At 38.4% G+C, this 24,763-nt stretch overlaps 3 protein-coding genes across 4 annotated transcripts in view; 1 reads left to right on the forward strand and 2 right to left on the reverse strand.

The window, feature by feature from the left end:
- The window catches only part of rcan2 (regulator of calcineurin 2), a 79,213-nt gene extending 61,163 nt beyond the window's left edge, over nucleotides 1–18,050 (forward strand). For both annotated transcript variants that reach the window (XM_077220682.1, XM_077220683.1), the window contains 3 exons: nucleotides 3,628–3,801; nucleotides 4,805–4,976; nucleotides 15,498–18,050. In XM_077220682.1, coding sequence (XP_077076797.1) covers nucleotides 3,628–3,801; nucleotides 4,805–4,976; nucleotides 15,498–15,652 — 501 coding nt within the window. In that variant the 3' untranslated portion in view covers nucleotides 15,653–18,050. The remainder of the gene's footprint in view (nucleotides 1–3,627; nucleotides 3,802–4,804; nucleotides 4,977–15,497) is intronic.
- Nucleotides 1–24,763, reverse strand: part of LOC143729596 (uncharacterized) — a 700,608-nt gene that overhangs the window by 200,318 nt on the left and 475,527 nt on the right. The gene's annotated exons all lie outside the window — the stretch shown is intronic.
- msraa (methionine sulfoxide reductase Aa) overlaps nucleotides 21,403–24,763 on the reverse strand; it is an 82,174-nt gene continuing 78,813 nt past the window's right edge. The window contains exon 6 of the mRNA XM_077219386.1: nucleotides 21,403–21,703. Coding sequence (XP_077075501.1) covers nucleotides 21,533–21,703 — 171 coding nt within the window. The 3' untranslated portion in view covers nucleotides 21,403–21,532. The remainder of the gene's footprint in view (nucleotides 21,704–24,763) is intronic.

Genomic DNA, 24,763 nt, shown 5'->3' on the forward strand with positions numbered 1-24,763 from the left:
GGCACTTAAAGCCAACTGCTGTTGCTGTTTTTAAATGTGTTTCAAGGTGGTGGTAAATGTAGAGCAGACCTGTCGATTTGCTAATGTCCAATAGGCTCCTTGGAGTTCAAAAATAGAAAATATAGAGTTGGGAGAGGAGAGGGATGTCAGATCTGTGCCAAGATTCAAACCAAAAGCCCAGCAATATACGCAGATTTCTATCCATTCTGTTGAGGGGAACACATATGCAGCTCTCAATGGAGACAAAGTACCACTGATATTTCCTTTGGAGAATTTGAGATGTTTCTGCCAGTCTGCTGTCTTTCTCTGCACTTTCATGACTTGCCAAATTTAACTGCAACCAACCAAGTAGTTAAATATTGGATCTTGTTTTGAAAGAAACAGATGATACACAAACAGTATCATAAAGAAATGTAACAATGACATGTTTGTCTGTGCACAAATAATCTATTTGCAGTCAAAATGCTTTTTCTTCAGTATGCAATTTAAAATTACATGAAATTAGCTAGTTAGTCGGACACACGTGTGTGTGTGTGTGTGTGTGTGTGTGTGTGTGTGTGTGTGTGTGTGTGTGTGTGTGTGTGTGTGTGTGTGTGTGTGTGTGTGTGTGTGTGTGTGTGTGTGTGTTCAATCTACTGAGAATGGAAAATCCACTATGCGCCAAAGTTCTGGTGTTTTAAAAATGGTAATTATATAAATATATCATTCCACAGATCCTTTTATGATTAGATAGAGTAATATTTTTAGAATGCCAGTGGCAAAATATTCCTGCATCCTCCTCCCTTCATCTCAGTGTCCATATTGGTAAAGGAATGTCATTTATTTCCACTACAAATAATTTGCTTTGAAATGTCCGCTGAAGGCTCTCAAAAAGGAACATAACACAATGTAACCCGCTGTAATAAAGTACAGTCATACTTCAGCTTTATCTCCATCTGTTTAAAATATTAACAATCTATTTGTTTAATACTTTGTATATTTGGCCTCATATACTCAAGGCATACAGTGATACTCATAACCTCAGTGTTTCAATTTGGGTTTAGTTTCTAAATACATTCCATGGCTGTGATGGCCAGATGTTGTATATTTTTGGTGTTAATAATATAATAATCACTATTATTATTGTTCATACTTGGGGTTAGTGATTCGATCAACCCTAAGTGTTAACTTTCGGCTTGTAAATCTTACCGATGCATGAATGATAACTCCAATTGTGCAGGGCTGTGTGTCCCAAAAGCATCGTAAGCCTAAGTTGATCATAGAGACCATTGGTGGCAATTGTTCTACGATCAATTTAAGCTTACAATGCTTTTGGGAAACGCAGCCCAACCTGTTTTTAATTTTCTAAGCAGACAGGTTTTCGACTTTGACTTGAAAAATAAGGATGAGGATATCAGTAATTTGCTCTTTTGACTATAAGCCAATTAGCAACCACCAGTAACAGCCTAGAAATAAACCAGGTCTGAGTATTCACAATACAAACCTGGATGCTGTTTACAGTACATTGTGCCACTGAAAATTCAGCTCATATTTTGAAAGCCATTTCTCACAACAAAAATTGGGAAATGTCTCACTGCCTTTCTAAAATGACCAGCATTTGACCAAGCGAGGCTAATAAAGCTAGTTAAGATGCCTGATAGGGACACCAGCATCCACAACACAACATATGCTGATGACCAGTAATGCTGTGACGTTAGGGAATGATCTCATTTCAAGGTGCAGTGGATCACACGAATGTGCTTTGATCTGCATTTCACACACCATCAAGTTCTGGTTACATAATTCGCTCTGGATACACTTGACATCTTGCAAAACTTCACGGAAGTGCTGAGTCACAAACCTGAAGCATAGAAAATGTCCACATACCGAATAGACTGGACTGTTCTGGTGTCACCTGTCATCGCTGAGTCATTCAGAACCGGCCCAGCTGTCACTGCTGATACACACCTCACGTCCTCACACACGGTGGACACGACACATCCACAGCTGTCATCTCCGGGGACGTTCACTTTTGGCACTGAGATGAAGGAATATGCTGGAGGTTTTTCACAGATTGTGACAGGATACAAGGTGTTTGGCGAATTGACGCTGTGGAAGAGAACTGGCTCAGCTATCCATCTGTTTCTGCAGGAGAATACAGCGAGCAGCTCCAATCCTTCATCTTCCCCTGTCTCTGGACATTTTTATAGAGCACATGCACTATTTCCTGATGCTAAAAATGACATGTTTAGATTCTATGTGTTGGGAAGAATTGAGCAGAGTCTCTAGTGACTGATAGTGAATAGGCATTTAGAAGACATTTTTATCAAAAGCAACAAATTGTACACTTATCACAGAACAATCCCTCAAACTCAAGTTACCCGAGACAAAAGCAATATGATTTGCATGTAGAGTTTTAAGTATAAACTATTGTATGAGGGAAGAATGAGTCCTCAAGGACACAATATGGGGATCAAACCAGGAACTTTAGCTTTTTTAGTCACAAACCTTAAATTCTACAATTATTACCTTGCATCACACCATCCACAGTTTATGTGATACTGATTTCACAATCTCTACCTGAAATTAATTTCTGAAGCAAAGCAAGCTTGTCTCTTGGGCCTCACATTATGTTTCATATCTACTTTCCCATGCCATGTTAGGTATAAAAGTTTCTCATTTTAGATTATTGTTTGTTGTGACACTGAAGTGTTTCACCAGCGGTTGGCTAGAATTGCAGGGCATATTTGAGAGGTTTCATGTTGAATACCTATTTTTGGTGTACACATTAGTCTCACTTCCAAGTGCTTATGTGCAATGCCTTTAAAAGGCAAAGCAAACCCAACACTGAGACATTAACCATTTTAACAGGTCTCTGAATATAATGCAATTAAATACCTCACTAAGCTGAACAATCAAATCAGGAATGTGATAGCCTACGCACATTTGATGCCGTTCATTTGGAAAATACTAATCGGTCTAAGGTGTTTCTATTCCAGCAATCCTGTTTCAGATGCTACCCTTAAGGAGTTTCATAACAGCGTGTTTTTACTTATTTAGTAAGCTATTTAAAAAGCTTTAAACTATCCCTTTAAAGGCAACTATCCCTTTAAGTCCTCATGGTTTAGGTTAGAATACATTTGATTTGGGAAAATCCTCTCTTTAACACATTAGGCTGAGAGTGCTGAAGGTTGCTCAGGCCCAGCAGGACTGATTACTAAACTGAGAGACAAGCTGAAGATAGAATTTTCTTTATCAGTTCCTCTCCTGCCCAGGAAATGAATATAAAGTGTCATAACAGATTCAGCCAATCCGTCTCTCCAACAGTGTTCAGTTCTGGCTGAGCTGATTGGATGTTTTGCGAGACGTGCCTAGTCTAAAAACTGCTCTGTCTCATAAAGAACAGAATGACGTTCATCCTGTCAACGATATGCTGACATTATTCGCAATCATTCTATCGTGGCCCTGATGAGATTGATATTGGTGGAACAGCTCTTGCTTGTTTCTGTCACAGTAAAGAAGCATTCCTGCTCGACTTTCTCTGTCCTCTGTGAAGACATGAATTATTCATGTTTTGACATTTGCCAGTGGATAGAATTGAAATATTCATCTCTTGTTAATATACCTTGTTTACTTTTTGTCTTTCAGGAAATGTTCGAGGCGCTTTTCCTTTCGTACGATGAGGGTGTGACGTTCCAGCAGTTTAAGAGCTTCCGACGTGTACGGATCAATTTCAGTAACCCCAAAGCAGCAGCCAGCGCTAGAATAGAGCTGCACGAGACACCTTTCAGAGGAAAGAAACTCAAACTCTACTTTGCCCAGGTGAGAGGTGGTATAGTTAGTAACATACAACACAACAACACAAAAGACAAACTAAGCATCTGCCAAGTGATATCATGTTGTTTCTGCCTAAGTCTGAGCTGATTAAGCAAAGTATAGTGTGTCATTTATTTGCCACTAGTGGCTCCAACGCATTACTAGAAAAGACAACATAAATTTTTACAATGCCATGTCTGAACATTTATAGATAAAAAGGACAATAGAAAAAGAGAACATTCAATAGAAACCAATTGACAGACATTGGACATGGACATGACATGGATGGATGGACGGACGGACGGACAGACAGACTGACAGACAGACAGACAGACAGACAGATAGATAGATAGATAGATAGATAGATAGATAGATAGATAGATAGATGTTCTAGCATAATGTTCTCAGATTTTAAACATATAGCACATATTCAGATAGACAGACAGACAGACAGACAGATAGATAGAAAGACAGACAGACAGACTGATTGATTGATAAACGGATACATAGACAGACAGACAGACAGACAGACAGACAGACAGACAGACAGATAGATAGATAGATAGATAGATAGATAGATAGATAGATAGATAGATAGATAGATAGATAGATGTTCTTGCATAATGTTCTCAGATTTTAAACATATAGCACATATTCAGATAGACAGACAGACAGACAGACAGATAGATAGATAGATAGATAGACAGACAGACAGACAGATAGACAGACAGATAGATAGATAGATAGATAGATAGATAGATAGATAGATAGATAGATAGATAGATAGATAGATAGATAGATAGATAGATAGATAGATAGACAGACAGACAGATAGACAGACAGATAGATAGATAGATGTTCTTGCATAATGTTCTCAGATTTTAAATATATAGCACATATTTGTAAATAGCTACTTGAGAAACTTCTGGTTAGATCTCTCCATCAAGTGTTCAGTCAGGTCTTTGTTCGACTGAAACCTGACTGGACTAACACACTCTCTGGCTCTCAGGTGCAGAAACCAGCATCCGAAGGAGACAATTTGCACCTGGCTCCTCCCCAGCCTTCGAAACAGTTCCTCATCTCCCCTCCTGGCTCACCTCCAGTCGGCTGGCAACAGATTGACGAGACCACACCGGTTATTAACTACGACCTGCTGTATGCAGTTGCCAAGCTTGGCCCAGGTCAGTGACAACTCGCTCTCAATCTTTCTTTTAAGGCATCATTATCTCGGTGCATCATGTGCTAGTATGAAAGGTCTACATCTGAACGCATGGTGAGATATCACGTAGCATGCTACAAATCCTTATCCTCTCAAATCAAGCACATCCATTACTCACTCGGTTATCCATTGTCTTAAATTGTCCCCTTCACTGCAGTGCAGGTGATTACTGTACGTCCACCATCCTGCTCCTAATCAATGCGCGTTCTTCAGCCGACCTTCAAAGGTGTGTGTGTGTGTGCGACTCCCAGTGTGCCCTGATGAGCACTTACTGTAGTCAGTACTTGTGGAGCTGTAATGTGTTTTGATTAAAGCTGCCGTATAGATGCTTCTGTTTGTTTCTGGGTGCTTGACGATGCAGACAGGGCGCTGTGTTTAGTATGGACCACACACACACACACTTCCATACAGTGGGCCTGTGAGTGCCCTTGCTCTCCTGGGAACAGCTCGGCCATCTCGGAGTAAATAAGCACATTACAAAGCACCTCTGGGTGACCTTTTTCAGTGTCTCTTTCCTGTTACTGTGTATCTCCAGTTCCCAATTAACGAGCTACCATGAATTTTCTGGGGATTTTTTTATAGCATCATGTATTAAATTACAAATGGATACTGTTCTTCCATAACGTTATGTAACTCTGTTAGGTTACCTATAATCATCTTTGTCCTTTGTCTTTCCACTGTCCACCAATACTTTACTCTTACAAAAAACACTGTGGTGGTATTATGATATGAAATGATAATTTCATGGTATCACCATTATGGCATTGTCCAATAAACCAAGAAATTCAAGAAACGCTTTACAATATGGTTCTCTATGTTAAAATGAGTTAATGCAATAGTATATCAAACTATATTTTTTAAAGCATTTATTAATCTTAGTTCATGTTATTTTCTACATATGCATTTTTTAACATTTTAAGTCATATAAATTAACATTAATATATTTTGCATAAACGTGAATTAACAAGGAACAATACATAGGAATGGTATGTGTATAAGTGTATTTGTTCTCAATTCACTGGCAGATGTTTCCCATATTTTTAACTAAAAAAAGTTTTTAAAAAATGTCCACTAGAGCAATAAGACAAAATACACTTGAAAACAAATCTTAATATGCTGTTGCTTCTCAAGTATATATATTCTTTTTATCAAGGAGATTTTAACTACAAAATAAGTCAAAATGCTAATTAAGAATATGGTTTTTGTAGTGTAGAAAGAGCAATAAGACGCTATGACAGAAGAGACCAGAGAGAGAGCTTTCAAATACTAATTTGATTACTGATTTAATACTAATACTAGACAATCCCAGACATCAGCTAAGAATTGCTTTAAATCCATCAGCCTTTATCTGCAGAACTGGATCTTTCCAAAATCAAGCCGAAAACACAACATCGTTACTGTCAGTCACTTTCACAGCTGTTTTAAACTAAACAATCCATCTGAGAGACTTTTTTTACCCGTAAGAGTGCCATGCGGTTTCTCGTAATGCGTCTAAATATGTCAGTATTATATCACTCAGCCTGATCCATCTGTCTCCCTGGCTCGAACATCATCGTCTTGTGTTCTCATCTAAACGGCTGCTCGGCACATTCAGTCCATCTTGCCTCGTTTTGCAACCAAACAGCTTTAGAGCATGTAGAGCACGTGAGTATATGATGGCTTAAAAGCTCTGGTTGGCAGTACATCGCTTATGGAACCAGGTCAATTTTGAATGCCACCCTCTGTTTGTTTGGTCTATTTTTAGCTGACAGTGTAAAAGGCGTTTGGGGATTATGGAGTAGGAACATTTGAATTATGCAACAGGGCCTGGCATTATGGACTCTCATCCATCAAACCCCCAAGGGATCAATTTCAAAATCCAGTGAAAACATCCTGCTGAATTCTAAATCTTTCTCTGTCTGGCTCTTTATAAATAACTACGGAGGGTGTTTAAGTATAACTGATGTTTTAACCTATATTATTTATGTAATGTAGCTTTGTGATGTGCAAACAGATAAGTCATAGCTTATCAGAGTGTCACAACGCTTACTCTGTAGTTCAGTGAAATACTTTACATACTGTTAAAGGTAGGGTAGGCAATTGCGAGTTAGCTTTGAAACCATGAGATCCCATCCTCCCTTCAGAGTGTCTCCAAAACACATGAATGCATACAGCAGAGAGCAAACAAAAGAGATGACGAGAGACTGGGTTAAACTACCTCAAAGCACATTACAATTTGGGCATTCGCACCGAATTCAATGATTGGACAAATATTTGATGGTCCTACGCCTTCCACAGACAATATTATGTACATATAAATATTTAGACCACTTAATTTAGTGATTGCTCTCAGGATGTGAAGAGACTTCCAACCAGCATAACAAAAAACATTTCTGAAACAAATCGCCTACCCTGCCTTTAAAGATTTTGCAGCTGTGATAGTGTTAGTCACTGTGAGATGCAAGGCTAACATGCAGATGGTGCTCGAGATCTAGGACAATGAGAGTCTCAGCTTAGATAACTCATTGTTGTAGGTTTTGCGATTGTTTCTTGTGCCTTCTTCTGCATTGGTCTGGTTTCACACTCAACTTGATTCTATCGAACCCTGGTGCACTTGCATTCATCTTACATCATCACGAACATGCAGAAATAGAAAACACATTAGGGATGTCAATACATTGTGTTTTTTATTATTTAATGCTATTATGCGCACCAGAGTGAACAACATGGTTCTACTGTATGTGCGTTGGTGACTTTCTGTTGCATGTGAACTAACTCTTTTGAGGAGACAACAGATTGTGAGCCATTCATTTGCCGCTCTGATTGCACTCACTAAACACGATTTCACTTCACGCTCTCGCTCGTATCCAAGGTAAATCATCCCCACTGTCATCCCTTTATGTGTTTTCTTGAACTAATGACGTCGTCATCGGTGACTAAAAAGCAAGCGCAGGTTACTTTATTTCCTAAACAAGTAGCCTACCCACCCGAGTCCCTGTTGCTTTCACATTCACGTGAATCGCGCCACAGTTCCAGTCAGAGATGGGCTGTGTCTGAAATAGCATACTCTATTGAGTACGTACTTATTTTGAATAAGTAATTACTTAACGACTTCTAATAAAGTATTTTCTATATAATATGAATCTGTTCAGTTTGAATGTAATCTGGACGTACTACGTTCGCCATGTTGCCATTATCATGTGTGACCTATACCAGCTTCAGTTGTGTCGCTTCACTTCCATTCATAAATCCTCTCCAATGGCCTTATGGTATAGTAAAGTGTCCATCGTATGCACACTTCTGAATCTCACCTCTTTTATCAGTAATGTAGATTCGGACACACTTCTTTAGTCACATACTGTTTTTGCCTTCTAGGGAAATACGCGATTTCAGATGCAGCCATAGTCTTATTATTGGGAGATACGAGGGTTAGTGGCTCTACCATTGGAAAAAGCATAACGGCTAACTTGGATCACGTGTGCCTTGATAACCAATCACATTACAGCCTCTTCATTGAGTTGTGAGACAGTCAATTAGTGTTTGCAGATACCACAGAAATGAATGAGACATTCGTTAACACAAGAAAAAGAAAAAGGTCTCTAGTCTCGGCTAAGGTTTCAGGCTTGCCTTCCAGTGGCTTTGGTTCCAGTGAAACCGACAGGTAGTCTCAGGTTCGGCAACTCGGTCCGCATGACAGCTTTCACGTTACCAATTTTTCATGCGAACCATGCCCCTTTTTTTTAACTAAACTGCCAGTAAAAACACACTTAGATTGTAAAAACAATCACAAAGATATCAAAATTATTAATTTAAAATGTACATTTAATTATTTTTTTAATCAGTCTTTTAATAAATTAAATTATAAATTACATTGGTTTTTTTAAATAATTTAATGATTAATTATTTTTTTGTTAAAGCATTTAAATTATAAATGTAATTATTTAAATCAATTAATATATGACTGATAGCAACACAATAATACGCACAGTCCCGAGCTTTTCGCCATCAACTTGTGACAGAAAGAAAAAATATAAGTAATAAAACATCGACTATAAAATATTTGTAGATTTTAATTCAAATTCAAATTTATTTGTATAGCGCTTTTCACAATACTTTTCACAGTACATTTCAGAAATGTATATAGAAAAATACAGTTAATCATGTATTAATTTAGGGCATTACATATCGCCGGCGTTGAGTCGTCTCTTCACAAGCATTTTACATATATTTATATTTATATCTGAATGACAATGTCAATGGAAAAAGCAGGGGCTAACTGCTTATGCTAACCAGCCAAACCTTGATTTAGCTCACCATACAGCAACATGCTCAATGGAAAAATGCATGCATTTCACACTGATTTACATCATAGTGACACATACAACACTTACTACTACACATATATAAACATACACACCAGTGCTAGATTTGTATCAAGTGGCCATATCCCCTCGATGGCTGCTGGGAGGTTGTGTAAGTGAGTCATTCAGAGTTGCATAATCCCAGAGCGGTACATTGAAACATCTTCACTTTTCTAGTGGTTTCACAGCCTGTTCTGAGGTCAGCCAATCAGAAATGTTTCCACATGCTTAGAATGAGAAAAGAAGCCACAGGCTGGTCCTAAAAAGAATGTTTTTTGCTTGTTTTTTTTTGTGTTAATCTCTGCTTATTGCATAATGCCGATAAAATGCTTAAGGTTGTGATGATTTTGGGCTAATGGAAACCACATCTTTCATTAGCGGAATAGGAAAGGTTTTATAGGACATAGTACATGACAAAATACCACTACTAAAAATTCTAAGAAATTATTTGCGTTGATTTTTTATTAATTACTACACATAAGCATCATTCACTAGATAGATATACCATCACATTTAAAATGAAAGAAGTGTCAACCTGAGGATAACACATCACGCATGCTTGCGTAAAATCAATCTGAACTGAATTACAGGATGGGAGATCACACTCCAGAGATCGCGCTGGCATCTTACGACAATTAACAACTAATCCTCTGCTTTATGTCTTTAAGATACAACATATAATGTTAATTAAGTGTGAATTTAGAGAACAGTACATTATTATTATTGATTACCACTTAATTGCCTGACAAAGAAGTCAAGAAGTCAAATATACCCATTTCACCTAGGGCTGCAGCTAAAAAAGGGATAGATTTATCTAGATGATTTACTATTAGTCTTCAGTGAAGATTTTTGACTGATGACTCGAACAAATCTTGAAATCAGTTTCCTGCTGAAGTTTAAAGCAGAGATGCAAGATGCTTGCAAAAAAAATCGAATTTAAAAGGCATAAAAACATTTTATATTACCAGCAAAATCTTCACAAATATTTAATGAATATTCAATATATGGGCCAGTCGTAATTTCAATATTAATTTTACATAACATTGACTGAGATCTGTTTTGCCGCTTCGGTGACGTTTCACTGCCTCAAAGTTTTGACCTTGTGCGCCCGTGATGGGCTTCAGTCACAAAGCCGCCGCATGTTAATAGCAATTAAAGGCAATTAGGGAACAGAGGAGACGGTACAAACTAGTGAGCAATCCACAGCACTCAAGTGGAACCATGTGGCAAGCTAAACAAACAGCCCATTCAGCCCAGGCACCTTGACTGTGTTAGACTGCTGTCGGATGGCAATAATGATTGTGGTTGTTGTGGAAGGAAGCTTTTTTCCATTGCTAAGCGTGTGTTTCCATACACAAGTTAGTGTCTGAGAGGCTTTGTTTCCACATGGCCCGCACTGAAATTGTACAGTACAACAATACACGCACACTCCAGCTCATTAAAGCAAAAGGCTTATGTTGTTCCCTGCTCTGTTTACAAGGCGCATACCCAGCCGCTTCACCCTGAGAAAGCAAAAGCACTTAATGAAATATTCCTGCTGCATCTGTGGACGCTTAGATAACAGACCTGGAGCCAAGCATGTGTGGTGTGCAGGGCCCAGAGAGGGTTCTTATAGCTACACAAAGCACAAGAACTTTTCAATTGAACACCTATGAACCTGATCTGAGGCTTAGAGAGCCTAAAGGAGTGGTAAAACACGATTTCTAACTTTTCTAACTTTAGCTAGTGTGAAATGTTGCTGTTTGAGCATAAACAACATCTGTAGAGTTACATTGCTCAAAGTTCAGAGCAAAGAGAGATATTTGCTTTTAAAGAAAAGGACTACAACAAACGGCTGGTAGGGACTACACGACATTCCTTCCGGGTTTAGTGACATCAGCAACCCTCAAATGTACATAAACCCCGCCCCCGGGACACGCAGTCCATGTTGAGAAGAGGAAAAGTTGTTGTATAAGAGTACATTTGTGAGTCAGCTCAAACTTTAGCATCCTTCTTTTCACATGCAATAGAAAGTCACTCTGTGTGCATCTCACAACAGTTCCTATACGAGCGATTTATAGATTAACATGACATAATATCCTAATTGAAGATAGTTAACTCCACATCAGCAACATAAATTCATCAACTAACCATTCAGAGACGTCATGTTGCATTCTACATGTTGTCACTTCTTCTTGAGTCTCTCCATCTTTGTCTGACTCTGTTTTAACATTAAAGGCAGTTTCTGTCACTTTAGTGTGTCTGCGTGATGTAATCGCTCTGCTAACACACAAGAGCTCTTGAAACCCCGCCCTCTGAGGCAGCTCATTTGCATTTAAAGGGCCAGGCACAAAACGGTGCGTTTTTGCTAACCCTCAAAAAGTGACAACTTTAACATTCTATATAAAAATATCTGTGGGGTATTTTGTGCTAAAACTTCACACGCACACTCTGGGGACATCAGAGATTTATTTTACATCTTGTGAAAAGGGCATTTTACCACCCCTTTAATATCTGTACTGGATTCAGATCTCAAACTATGTGGCATATGTCTATTTATTAGCATAAATGCATTAAGAACTGTCATGCACAATAGTTTCTTCAAAATGAGGGCCAGGGGTCCAACGGTCCCCTAAAAATAACAGACATCGACATACACAATTAGTTTCAGCTCTGAGCATGTATGTTTTTTGAGACCTGAACGCATGAAAATGATGTCAGGACAACACTGATTGCACCCGGAGAACACACACAATTACAAATCCTTCACTTCAGACTATCCTGAGCTAAAGAATATTTACTTTATGCTTTTAGAGCCCTCCAAATAATAATAATAGTTATGTATTTTAATAATAATGCATTAAGTATGATGAACTAACAATGAAAAACACTTTTTACAGCATTTATTGTGGTTAGTTTTACTACAAAGTTTGGGGTCGGTAAGATTTTTTTTTTTTTTTTGGAAAGAAAGCAGTTCTTTGAGGATGCATTCGTTTGATCAAAAGTGACAGTAAAGTCATGTATAATGTTACAAAAGATTTCAAATAAATGATGTTCTTTTGAACTGTATGTGCATCAAAGAGTCTTGTAAAAAAATGCATCATAATTTTCACAAGAATATTAAGCAGCACAAATATTTTCAACAATGATAATAATAAATGTTACTTGTAAGACAGGAGTAATGGCTGCTGAAAATTCAGCTTTGCCATCACAGGAATAAATTACATGCTTAAATATAGCCTACAAATACAAAACCATTACTTTCAATTGTAATAATATTTCACAATATTATTTTTACAGTATTTTTGATCCACTAAATTTCAAAAACATGAAAAAATACAGACTAAAAACTTTTGAACGGTAGTGTATGTTCAACGTTAATTCATGTTTGATCATAATCATTGAACACATATGTCTACAACATGAAAGGTGTTTAAAAGTGGGTACTGCCACTGAAAATCTGAAGGATGCAGTTTTTGCACTTTTTCCCTGACACTCCTGATCAATCCATGCGGAAACCCAGACGGACTAACCAGAACTCTTAAGGTTATAGTGCCACTGTAGATGATTGAAACAGGCATAATGTCAATGGATCAAAGTACGCTCCAGCAAGGCTCCTCACTTTTTACTATTTATCTGAGGGTATTTTCAACCACGCTGACAGATGGCTGACACCAAAAACGCAGCAATTTGCACGAGTCATTATCCATTCACGGGCTGTTATTCAGTCTGCAGCTGCGATTATCAGATTGGTTCTGTTTTCTTGTGCACTTCTGCTTGTATGAGGTTCTCGCTATAAAGGGTTAATTTTTTCAATCAGAAGAGGGGGTTTATTTTTAGGACGGTTGCTTAGGAATGCAGAAATTGTCATTTGTGTTTTTGGAGAGGACTTTAAAAGGATGAACGGAAGTGAAGTGTTTTGCCCCTCTTTCCAAAGAATGCTCTAAAAATACCCTGTGCCGGCCCACTGAACCTATACTAACCAGACGAAACCCATCTGGCCTTTCTGCAGCCACACTCGCTCACCACCTCTCTCTTTTCAGTCTGTCATACACACACACACGCACACACACGCAGGCGGAGGGTAGAGCTGGAGAGATGTGCTCCGCATGCCAATGAAATCACTGCTGATTTAATAAAGACTCGTTTTTAGCAGGTCTTCCTGCTTTATGAGGGACAGCGAAGTAACATCACCACAAACACCAAACAACCTTATGTTTGTATCCCCTTGTAGGGTTTCTAACGCTCTAGGAAGCCTTTAAAGTTTCATCTCTGCGGTAACAAGCTTGATTGCTTGCTCTTTCTGTCTTCGACTGTCTGACCCTTGACGTCAGTATGCAGCATTGACGTCATGCCCAGGTTTCTGAGAGAAGCTGAGCCCTCGGGAGGCTGTGCAGGAGAAGAGGAATGCGAGGGATTGTACATTTGTAGGAACATAGCTGAAGAATTGTTTGAACGAGTGCGTTTTGTATGAATAAAACAAAAGATGCGTAACTGATAGAGGAATTAGGTCAAAATAGTGAGAAGATTCAAACTTTGGATGCGCGTGTTTGTTTGTGTGCAAGAAAATACGAGCGCACATGATAAAAACATAAGGGGAAGAAAGACCGTGTAAGCCAGAGACTTCTAAAAGCATAAGATAAGAGGGTCTTTAGAGTGTGCTGGATCCTCTGGGTGACCACAATGCACTGCGCACACATGCCGCTCAAAGGCATAGTGGTAAACTTTGATTCAGCTCCCTGTTCTGTTGTCTGGCAAACAAACACAAAGGAGTGAACTCGTCTAACACATTTCAAATGTTGACCCTCATCCAGCCGTCGTGCAACAGGGATGGAGAGATAAAGAAAAGCTGCTTATCTCTTGTGAATGTGTGCAGTTGTAGTTTTAATTACCTGAAGTGTGGAAACCCCTCCAGACTGCTCTGACTGATGGGCTCTGGGGATTTCTAAGTGAACAGATCTCATTCTGGTAGTGTTAAGGATTTTCAGTATTGGATATAAAACCCTGTTCCCCAGTGCATTCGGTGTGTGTTTAATGCGTGTAATGCTATGGATCATTGCTGGTATTCTCTGGCAAAACCGCAGTTAAAGCCAGCCTAAAATATCCTCACGTTGAGATCTGGAGAGAGAGCGCCCTCTAGGTCTCATTGTTATTATTGCAGGATAAATATGCATTCCGGAAAGTGGGAAATTCGCTTTATATTGCAGACAGAATAGCAATGATGCTAGCATGTGTTTTTCAGATGACCAAGTAAAAATGCACATCTCTCTCTGCAAGTGTATGCTGAACAGTAAATTTTTAAACCACAGAAGTAAATTTGACTTATTAATGCATTGTATTTGCTTAAAAGTGATTGTTTACCATTAACCATGTGACATCATATACCCTCACCAAGGTGAAACCAGGGATTACAAATTGGATGTTGCATGGAATACAGCATAAGCATTTTATGTACAAAAACTTTATTTTTATTATTATTATTGCTTTTAAGTTAGTGCTTGGTGTAAAAAAAAAAAAAAACATGACAATGTTAGATAACGATCTATATTTCATATAATTTTAATAAAAAATAAGAATGTTTTGTTTAAAAACAATTTTTAATACAAAAATTATATTTAAAATCTACCTTTTCCACCAATAAAATGAAATAATTTCCATTTAAACACCAAATAATAATAAACAGCAATATATATCTACAATACCATTCAAAAGTTTGGTGTATTCATTAAAACTTACGTGCAAGATTTAAAAAAAACACAAAATTAAATCTTTCTCTCTTAAAGGGATAGTTCAACCAACAATGAAAATTCTGTCATCATTTACTCACCCTCATGTTGTTCCAAACCTGTATACATTTCTTTGTTCTGCTGAACACAAAGGATGATATTTTGAAGACATTTTATAACCAGGCCGCTTTGGGGCACCATTGACTTCTATAGTAGGGAAAAAAAATACTATTGAAGTCAATGGTGCCATAAAACTGTTCAGTTTCCCACATTCTTCAAAATACTTCATTTGTTCAACAGAACAAAGAAATGTATGCAGGTTTGGAACAACCTGAGGGTGTAATGTTATAAGTATTCGATATATCAGCCAGCCCTACCCATAGCGTATTCGTTTGAGAAACTCTCTTGCTGACAGATTTTTCTCTTCTACACACACAGGTGAGAAGTTTGAGCTGCATGCTGGCACGGAGTCTACGCCCAGCGTCGTGGTCCACGTCTGTGACAGCGACACGGAGGAGGAGGAGGAATCAAAGATCAACCTTAAACCAAAAATCATCCAGACCCGGCGCCCAGACCTGCCAGTCTCACACTGAACTCTACAGCTCCACACAGAGTCCGGAGGATTTGAGCCCTCCACCATCTCCATCACAGGATCTCAGCCACCCTCCTTCAGAACCTTGTTAAACACACAACCAGGGTCTGAGGGACTCTGATCTGCGTTTCTCGTTCAGCACACACATGTATACAATCCTGAATGTGCTGTCACAAGTTTTTTTTTTTTTTTTATGTTGGCAATACTATGTGTTCAATATGGCCGCTCTCTGTCCCTCTTTCCCAATCGGACTCTGTTGTAATGTCATCTGATCACCAGTTAGAGGCAGCATGTACCTGTCCCTGCTCTCACCTATGTCTCTGATTGGCTACTGGACCGTGGCACATGATGGTGTCAGATGTGCCTATTGGCTAATAGCTGGCCATTTGGCTTTGCTCTTGCACAGCAAATATGTATCATTTGTACCCAGCAAGCCATTAATAACAGTATGTTCTTTATAAGGGCATGCAAGCCACTAAATGTGGCTAAACACCAGCGCTGCATGTGGCACCCTTAAAAATATATCTTGCCTAACAAATTTCTGTCAAATAATCCTAGAATGGCAAACGGTTCACTTGTGCATAGCAAAAAGTGCAGACTGCAGGAATAGTTCCCTTCAGGCCAGTGCATGTTCTGCTAGCAAAATATACGTTTTTATTTCCCGCTATGTATAATTGTCTACATGTCTCGCCGACAGTGTTCTTATAGAAAAACGATGCTATTCTGAACAATAAGCTGAAATTTTGTTCATACCATGCACCTTTCAATGGAAACTATGAGTTGCTCCCTCAATATGAATCTTTTTTTTGTTGTGCTTGGTCCCCAATGCCCCTTGTAAGACGGAAACCTTAAAGAACTTTTTTCCCTACTAGCTCCCATTACAGTTTTGATGACATCAATGGCTTATCAGATGTCATTTAATGAAGTCTGTAATATGCATGGTTAGGCTACTCGTTTCTAGAATTTATTGTAGTTGCCATAGATTTCCTCGTAGTTTGTGAGACTTCGTTCGCACGTCAGTTCATTTCTAATCATTTCAAAGAAGTATAATGCTAATGAGACAGATCTTCCAAGTGCTATTACACAGTGTGTAACAAAAAGCTATTGTTATGAGGGTGATGCCGACCTTTTTTATCCTATTCAATATCTTTTTGGTGTGCTTAACTCATTTATGGATTATTTAACAAAAAAAAAAACTGATTTATGTATCCATAGTACATGAAGGCATGCACAAACCATATCCGTAGATTTGAGTCGCAAAGGCGCTATACATCCCTGAGTAGTCGGCAAACACACCACAAAAAAGCATTAGTTAGTTTAGGTATAAAGGTTATATTATTTCTTCCAAGACTATAAATGACACCCATCCCGGACAGTATCAACACTGTGATGTGTCATTACTGTGATACTTGACTGACACCCTACGCTTAAGTATTATTGTACGAGTGTGTTGTACATTTAAGAAGGTTATCAGGCTTAAACATCTGTTGTTCAGTGTTCACGACTTGTTAAGGGTGGCCACAGCTTTCATAATACCATGTTTCCTGTTGAATTGGATTGTTCCTTGGTCCAAATGTTGTCTGTCTGTGTCCATTAGCCTAAAAGAATGTAGAAGTAATACACCCCATCCCGCTGAAGCAGTGACTCCTTCCTTCGCTGTTCTGGAAACAGGGTTCTTACTGCTCTCTTTTGACATTGCCGTCTGCATTGTGACACAGATGTTCATATGCTACTGCAGCCTCAAGCCTTATTTGATTCAGCGCTCACAAGGTTAGCGGTGCACACTCTGGTCCGCTTCTCTGAAAATAAGAGGCATAGGATCAGAACACGTCAATACGATAAATGTGTAAACGAATGGGGCGAGAGCAATATAACAAAACCGATACCAACCGTCCACGGCCTTGGACTTTCCCTTCCAATTCATTATTGCCTGCTTGGCCAATCAGCTCTTCCCACATTCAGTCCTCACAATCGACAAAAATCTCTCGCAGTCTCTCATGCTGCCAGCCTTCCTTACTGTCATGTAATTTAAGATTTTTGTATTGTTCTGTATTGCACTTTCTTATTCACATGACTGTACACAGTATCATTCAGTAACTGTATTTCCTTTTATTTTTCATGTACTCCTGAAGAAATGATTAATATCTCTGTTCTTAAAGTCTTTGATCTGGAGTTAGTGTCACTGATGTTGGAAAACAATATCTGTATTGTGTATACTCGTGCAAGACCATTGGTGTTCTTGTCATCTACATGTGCGTCCTGCCTGCCGACACTAAGGAGACATATCTGTATATATCAATCAATATTTTTACTGCATTTTTGTACAAATATTCATGGTAGCCATGTACAAGTAGTTGAGATGATTCTTTGTTAGTATTAAAAAAAGTTTGGTTTTAAAACTGGTGTGAATTTTGATGACTACTATACTGTACGATAGATAGATAGATAGATAGATAGATAGATAGATAGATAGATAGATAGATAGATAGATAGATAGATAGATAGATAGATAGATAGATAGATAGATAGATAGATAGATAGATAGATAGATAGATAGATAGATAGATAGATAGATAGTCTTAAAGCCTCAAAATAGCCACACACTGTCCTCACGGAACGCGCTGATGACGTGTAATGTTTGCGCGAGCAGTGTGCGCAGAAGTATAGAAATACATACGTTGACAGGACTGGTAGGACCAGACATAATAAATACATATGTATTATGTCTATGGGTAGGACATCCTGTCGGATTGAACGAACATGTTTTGGTCCTGAGACTTCCACTGAATACCACTTCTACATCGATTGCTATCAGGGTGTGAAGAGCAAAAGAAAAAAAGCATCCTCAATAATATAATTATTATTATATTCTGGCCAATCATTTGACCTATTTAATTTATTAAGACAAATGAAATTTCACTATCCACCGGAAGATGGCAGTCTTACCATCTGTTACTGATAACTACTTAAAGGTAAAAGAAAACAGACTGTTAATGGACAGTCTGACTAAATTTCTACAAAATTTCACATTCGTTATTTTGTCACTAACAACTAGGCTGTAATAAAGGGGATATTGGTCTGATTAAGGCTGTAATAAAGGGGAGATCGATCTGATTTAAATACGATGTCCTTTGTATGTCAATGTATTGTATTATGCTTGCCGCCTTAAACTTTTAAAGTGCCAGAACTTTTGTGACCCACCCGGTCACTAACTTGGCTTATCCAAGTAAACAGTGTGTGCGTTCCAGTCCCAGGTTCCAGGGCCAAAGTGAGTGCGTCACCAAGTGTCCTTGTTTCACAGCATTGCTCAAAGCAGCCTGTACGAAGCTGTGCCAGGCCAGGTTCCTGAGCACCAGTGCCAGGCTTGCCCAGAGAGACCCTCTCCGAGTGTGGCACAGGAATAGGTGCATGGAGCGGTCGCCACCTGCTCAGAGGATTAGCCAAAACCACACCAGAGACCCTCTGAAAACACCAATTGCTTTCCCAAACACATATTTTTGCTGTGAGCACTGAAGGAATTGTGTCTTTGACTCACGTAGAATATCACATTCACTGATAATGCAATTTGTGCTTTCTCTCATTTTTGTGCTTTCAAGTTTTGCTTTCTCTAATATATATATTTTTTATTTTTTTGGTTTTTTACATAAGCTGTATTGAACCTATTACTGGTTGTGTGCCTAAACATTTTTGGTTTTAAAGGATATATTCCAGTGAGACTGTAATAACTGAAAGAAAGAAAAAATCCCTAGAAAAACATCCTTGAAAAGTCTTGACAGAGCAGCCATCAAGTGTTAGACAGTATTCTGGGTTAAAGGTACAATATGTAGGATTTTTGCAGTAAAATATCCAAAAACGACTAGGCCAATGATATATATTTTGTTTAGTTGATTACTTACAATATCCCAAATGTTTAAAACAATTTGTAAATCGTTAGAAAATTGCGATTTTAACCAAGGAAACGGGGTGTGTGAGCAGGGGTGAGGAGTCGCCAGTCAATGACGTCATATCCTCGTTACCCTCGGTTTCCGCCAGGTTTGACCTCGTACTGCCATTGCAACCATGGCGACCGACGTTGACAACTGGCCCGTTATGCCTAGCAGGACGCTTGAGCATAAGCAACTGTCCTAGTACTGAGCCTTGTGGTACTCCATACTGAACTTTTGATCGATATGACATATCTTCATTTACTGCTACAAACTGATAACGGTCAGATAAGTATGATTTGAACCATGCTAGTGCAATTCCAATAATGCTAACATAATTTTCGAGGCTATTCAAAAGAATGTTGTGGTCAATAGTGTCAAATGCAGCACTAAGATCGAGTAACACCAATAGCGAGATACAACTACGATCGGATGATAAAAGCAAATCGTTTGTGACTCTAATGAGAGCAGTCTCAGTACTATGATACGGTCTAAATCCGGACTGAAAATCCTTGCAGAGACCATTTCTTTCTAAAAAGAAACATGGTTGTGAGGATACTGCCTTTTTATTCATTTTGACAGAAAAGGTAGATTTGAGATTGGCCTGTAATTGATTAATTCTTTAGGATCAAGTTGAATTCAATATTAGCGCACTTTAACACACTATAGTGCTGCAGTAATGATGTATTTTTGTAGGCCAACACAGAAATTTGCATCACAATCGACAAAAACCCAATAGGATTTTTCCATTGGCTTTTTAGATTTTTGCAGAATATAAGCTCTGTGACCAACAAAAGTTGTAAACATGTTTTGTTATTTTTTTAAAACATTTTGTTCACAAATGAACATTTTCAATAAACTTTAATGAGTTTTGAAGCCAGGAGTAAAAAGCTAAACGTAGCCTATAAATGAACTACACCACGGTCGCTAGTATAGTTTTCAAGAGTGTGATTATAAACACAATGAGGATATAAAAGCGGATTAGTGAGTAGATGAATTTTCCTGTTCGAATGTTTAATGGCCTGACAACTTCTGTAATCCCATTTAGTAAAAGCTTACAAAATATATATATAAGAGGGGGTATTACTGATGTATCTTATGTGGTAGAATATGAAAATATTTTGCCCTTGTGTTCACCGCAGACTTTATTTCAGGCTTTTAACCAAACACCGCTGCAAAAGTGCTAACTTGTTTCAGAGTTTTGGCCTTCAAAAATAAATTATCCGCAGCACCTGTGAAAGATCAACAGAAAATTCCTTGATATTAACATCATAAATTGGGCCATGTTTTAACAGACTCTTCTTAACCTACTGTTGTTTATAAATAAATCATTCTTAGCTCTCTTCTCATTAGGAGAGCTACATTGTTGATGGCACAAACAATTGTGCATGAAAAATAAAGGGCCCCCATTTTTTGCAGTGTTCCCTGTAAAACATACACCGATTCCGCTGTGTGAATGCAAGAGTGTGTTTGTTTGTGTGGGATTGCAGTCAAGCCTTAATTGAGGAGATGAAATACGTGGTGACACTTTTAGAGAGGGACAAGAGCGCTTGTTTGTGCTGCTGGGTTAGAAGGAAACGCATAGGTAGCGGACAGATGGAGGGATGAATAGATAGGTATGCGAATAGAATAGACAGATGGATCTAGAACAAGCACACGAACGTGAACACACAATCCTGCCTGTCGTAAACAACAATGTGTTTTCCTCTTCTATATGGACACTTAAAATGTATACTTGTCATTGCATTAGATAGAAAATGTTACTTGGTTTTGTAATCAAATGCAATGATCACAGACACACATTCACATATACAAAAAGCATTTTAAGTCAGTTGCGTTATTATCTTTTATTTATTTATATCCAACAATGACATATAGACCTGCGTATTGCAGCAGTGATTGCTTCAGTTAAGGCATGTTAATAAACATTTGTCCAATCACAGTACAGGAGAAGGGTATTAATTTTTACTCTTCAGCCCTATTGGGCAGGAGACCCCTGTGCCGCCCAGCCCGCAGTAGCCATTGGGGTTCTTGCTGAGGTATTGCTGGTGATAGTCTTCTGCATAGTAGAACTCCTTGGTCATTGCTATTTCAGTGGTGATGGCTCCGAAACCCTCTTCAGTCAGCGCCTGTCAACAGAAAGGCCATTTATGATGAATACTGTATCCAGTGACAGTGAGTGTATGAGCATTTAACCCGATGAGATCTGTGTTTATTCCTGAATTAGAAGAAAACCGAATGAAATGTATATAAACCAAGTATTTTTAAGCTAATTTATGTTAAAATGAAGATTTATTTGATTTTAAAAAAAGTGTCGTAATTTTGTTTTTCCATGACCATTATCCACCCTTTCCCTGTTTACTACCCTTAGTTATAAACAGGCAATTTTTTTGCCTGATCTTTAATGTTTTTTACATATAATGTATTATAGTGCTGTGGAAACGTTTGGGGTCTGAGATTTTTTAAAAGAAATTAATACTTTAATTCAGCAAGGACGCATTGCATTAAAATACATTTAAAATGTTACAAAAGATTTTCATTTCAAATAAATGCTTTTGTTTTCCCAAAAAAATAAACAGCACAACTTTTTTCAACATGAATGATTTCTCGGGGATCATGTGACACTGAAAACTGGACTAATTCAGATTTGACATCACAGTATGAAATTAAAATTTAATTTATTTATTTATTTTTAAAGAAAACAGTCATTTTTATTTGTTTTACTGTATTTTTGATCAAATAAATGCAGCCTTGGTAAGCATAGGAAACTTCTTTCGAAAACATGAAAATATCGTACAGACCTCAAACTTCTGAACGGCAGGACATAAATAATTGTATTAATATTTATTCAAATTTATTAATAAATAATATCTGTTAGGATTTGCTATATTGCTCTGTCATGTTTAATCCTGGTGTTCTCTTCCTAGACCCTTTGTGAAGCAGTACAGCATTCATTTCGTGAGAGACACAGGAAAAAGGGAGTAATGGGGATTTCTACATTTATAAGGACGGACAGATGTTCCCTTCTCATTCCAGATGTTCAGAGTAGTCCGTTAGGAGGATTATGGGAAGGATGAGTACCCTGCACTCCTAATGCCTGAGGCCAAGCACACACTCCCAATGATCCCTGCAGCATCCACACACACACGACCGGTGCATTGTGTTCATATTGATTTAGTCTTTCTCTCTCGGTGAGAGCTTGATTGTTTGGGGTTGATGAGAGACAGCATTGGGCATTGTGGTGTTTGTGAAACTAAGAGATCACTGCATCTGATTACCTTTCTATAACCCAGCTTTTACCAGTAGACAGTTTGACATCTGAAGATAGTAAGAAAGATGCTGAAATCTGATTGGAGCGGCTACATTATTTGTAAATGTAATCATTTATGTAATAAATTTAATTATTAAATAAACGTTTTAATGCTGAAAACATTCCACATGAAAACATGAACATTTTGGTCCATATTGTCATGAATTGCTGCATATTTGACGGCTGAACATCAATTATATGAATCTCCCGCTCCTACACATTTCAAAGCTGCTCTATTGGGTTGAGATCTGGTGATTGTGGAGCCCATTTGAGTGTAGTGAACTCACTGTCATGTTCAAGAAACCAGTTTAAGATGATTTGAGCTTTGTGACATGGTGCATTATCCTGCTGGAAGTAGCCATCAGAAGATGTGAACACTGTGGACATGGTCAGCAATAATACTCAATTGGTACTAAGGGGCCCAAAATGTGCCAAGAAAATACCCCTCACACCATTACAGCATTATCAGCTGACAGAAGTGTTTGCTTCTGCTGCTGTAGCTCTTCTGATGTGTTGTGTGTTCAGAGATGCTCTTCTGCAGACCTCAGTTGTAACGAGTGGTTATTTGAGTTACTGTTGCTTTTCTATCAGCTCAAACCAGTCTGGCCATTCTCCTCTGGCCAATGGCATCAACAAGGCATTTTCATCCACAGATCTGCCACTCACTGGATATTTCCTTTCTTTCAGGCCATTCTCTGTAAACCCTAGAGATGGTTGTTTGTGAAAATCCCAGTAGATGATTAGTTTCTGTAAGACCAGCCTGTCTGGCACCAATAGCCATGCCATGTTGAGTCACATTTCTTCCCCAATCTAATGTTCAGTTTGAACTCCAGAAGATCGTCTTGACCATGTCTACGTGCCTTAAGATTGGCTGATTAGATCTTTGCGTTAATAATCAGTTGAACAGGTGTACCTAATAAAGTGGCCAGGGAGTGTTTTATTGTGCTTTCGCCAGCATCTACAAAAGCTCCTCTTTGCATTGTACCCAACAATATCCCTTAAGTTAAAGCTACAATATGTAGCGGTTTTCACCGCTAGGGGTCGGTAACCTCTTACAATAACAAAGGCGTAGGATAATGACGCATAAGCAGAATTATGGAACTTGTCCTCATGCTTAAGGATCTAATAATGTTTATGGATGAGTGAATACATTGATGTTTTTAACATGACTGTGGTATGAAGCAGGACATGATTGCTAATGAGAGACAGATATCAGCGCCACACACGAGTCCTGCGGTTATAAAGGAATAAGAACATTTCATTCTACCGAACTACACACAAGTGCTGAATTAATACTGACACAGGTCAGTTTATTAGACGAATGAAACTTGTGAGGGAACGCAGCGCTGTTTCACTTGGTCTACACTATCACACTAAACTGCATTAGAGTGTGTTGAAAGTTATACTGTTATTCTATGTGTTAGTTTGTCTGTATGAGACTAGCAGTAAGCTAGATCAACATTAGAATAACACACTGATCATATTCTAACATTTCATCATGTTGAGCTATAAAACATTGATTAGTTTTATGTACATTTGCTCACCTTTCTAATGAAGTACATGCAAGAGCGGCGTCTCTGTCGAGTCGAAGTTTGTCACGGACGCTAGCTCTCGGTATCTGGAAAACTCCACGCTGATATTGATCCCCGTTTTAGTTTTCCTTTTGTCCTAAAGTCTGCCGCTAGATGTAACGCAGTTGTCCACGTCTGTCGCCATGGTTACTATGGCGGTACGAGCGGAAACCAGGGATAACGCGGATATTACGTCATTGACTGGCGACAAGCGGAGCCATTATTAAAAATTGTAATTTCTCTGAAATTAAAAATCTTTGGGAACTTTTGGGATATTGTAAGTACACAACTGCAGGAAATATATCACA

Source organism: Siphateles boraxobius, unplaced genomic scaffold, assembly GCF_051911475.1.
Source record: "Siphateles boraxobius isolate OS27281-9 unplaced genomic scaffold, OSU_SipBor_1 8, whole genome shotgun sequence".
In the NCBI taxonomy this organism is placed as follows: Eukaryota; Metazoa; Chordata; class Actinopteri; order Cypriniformes; family Leuciscidae; genus Siphateles; species Siphateles boraxobius.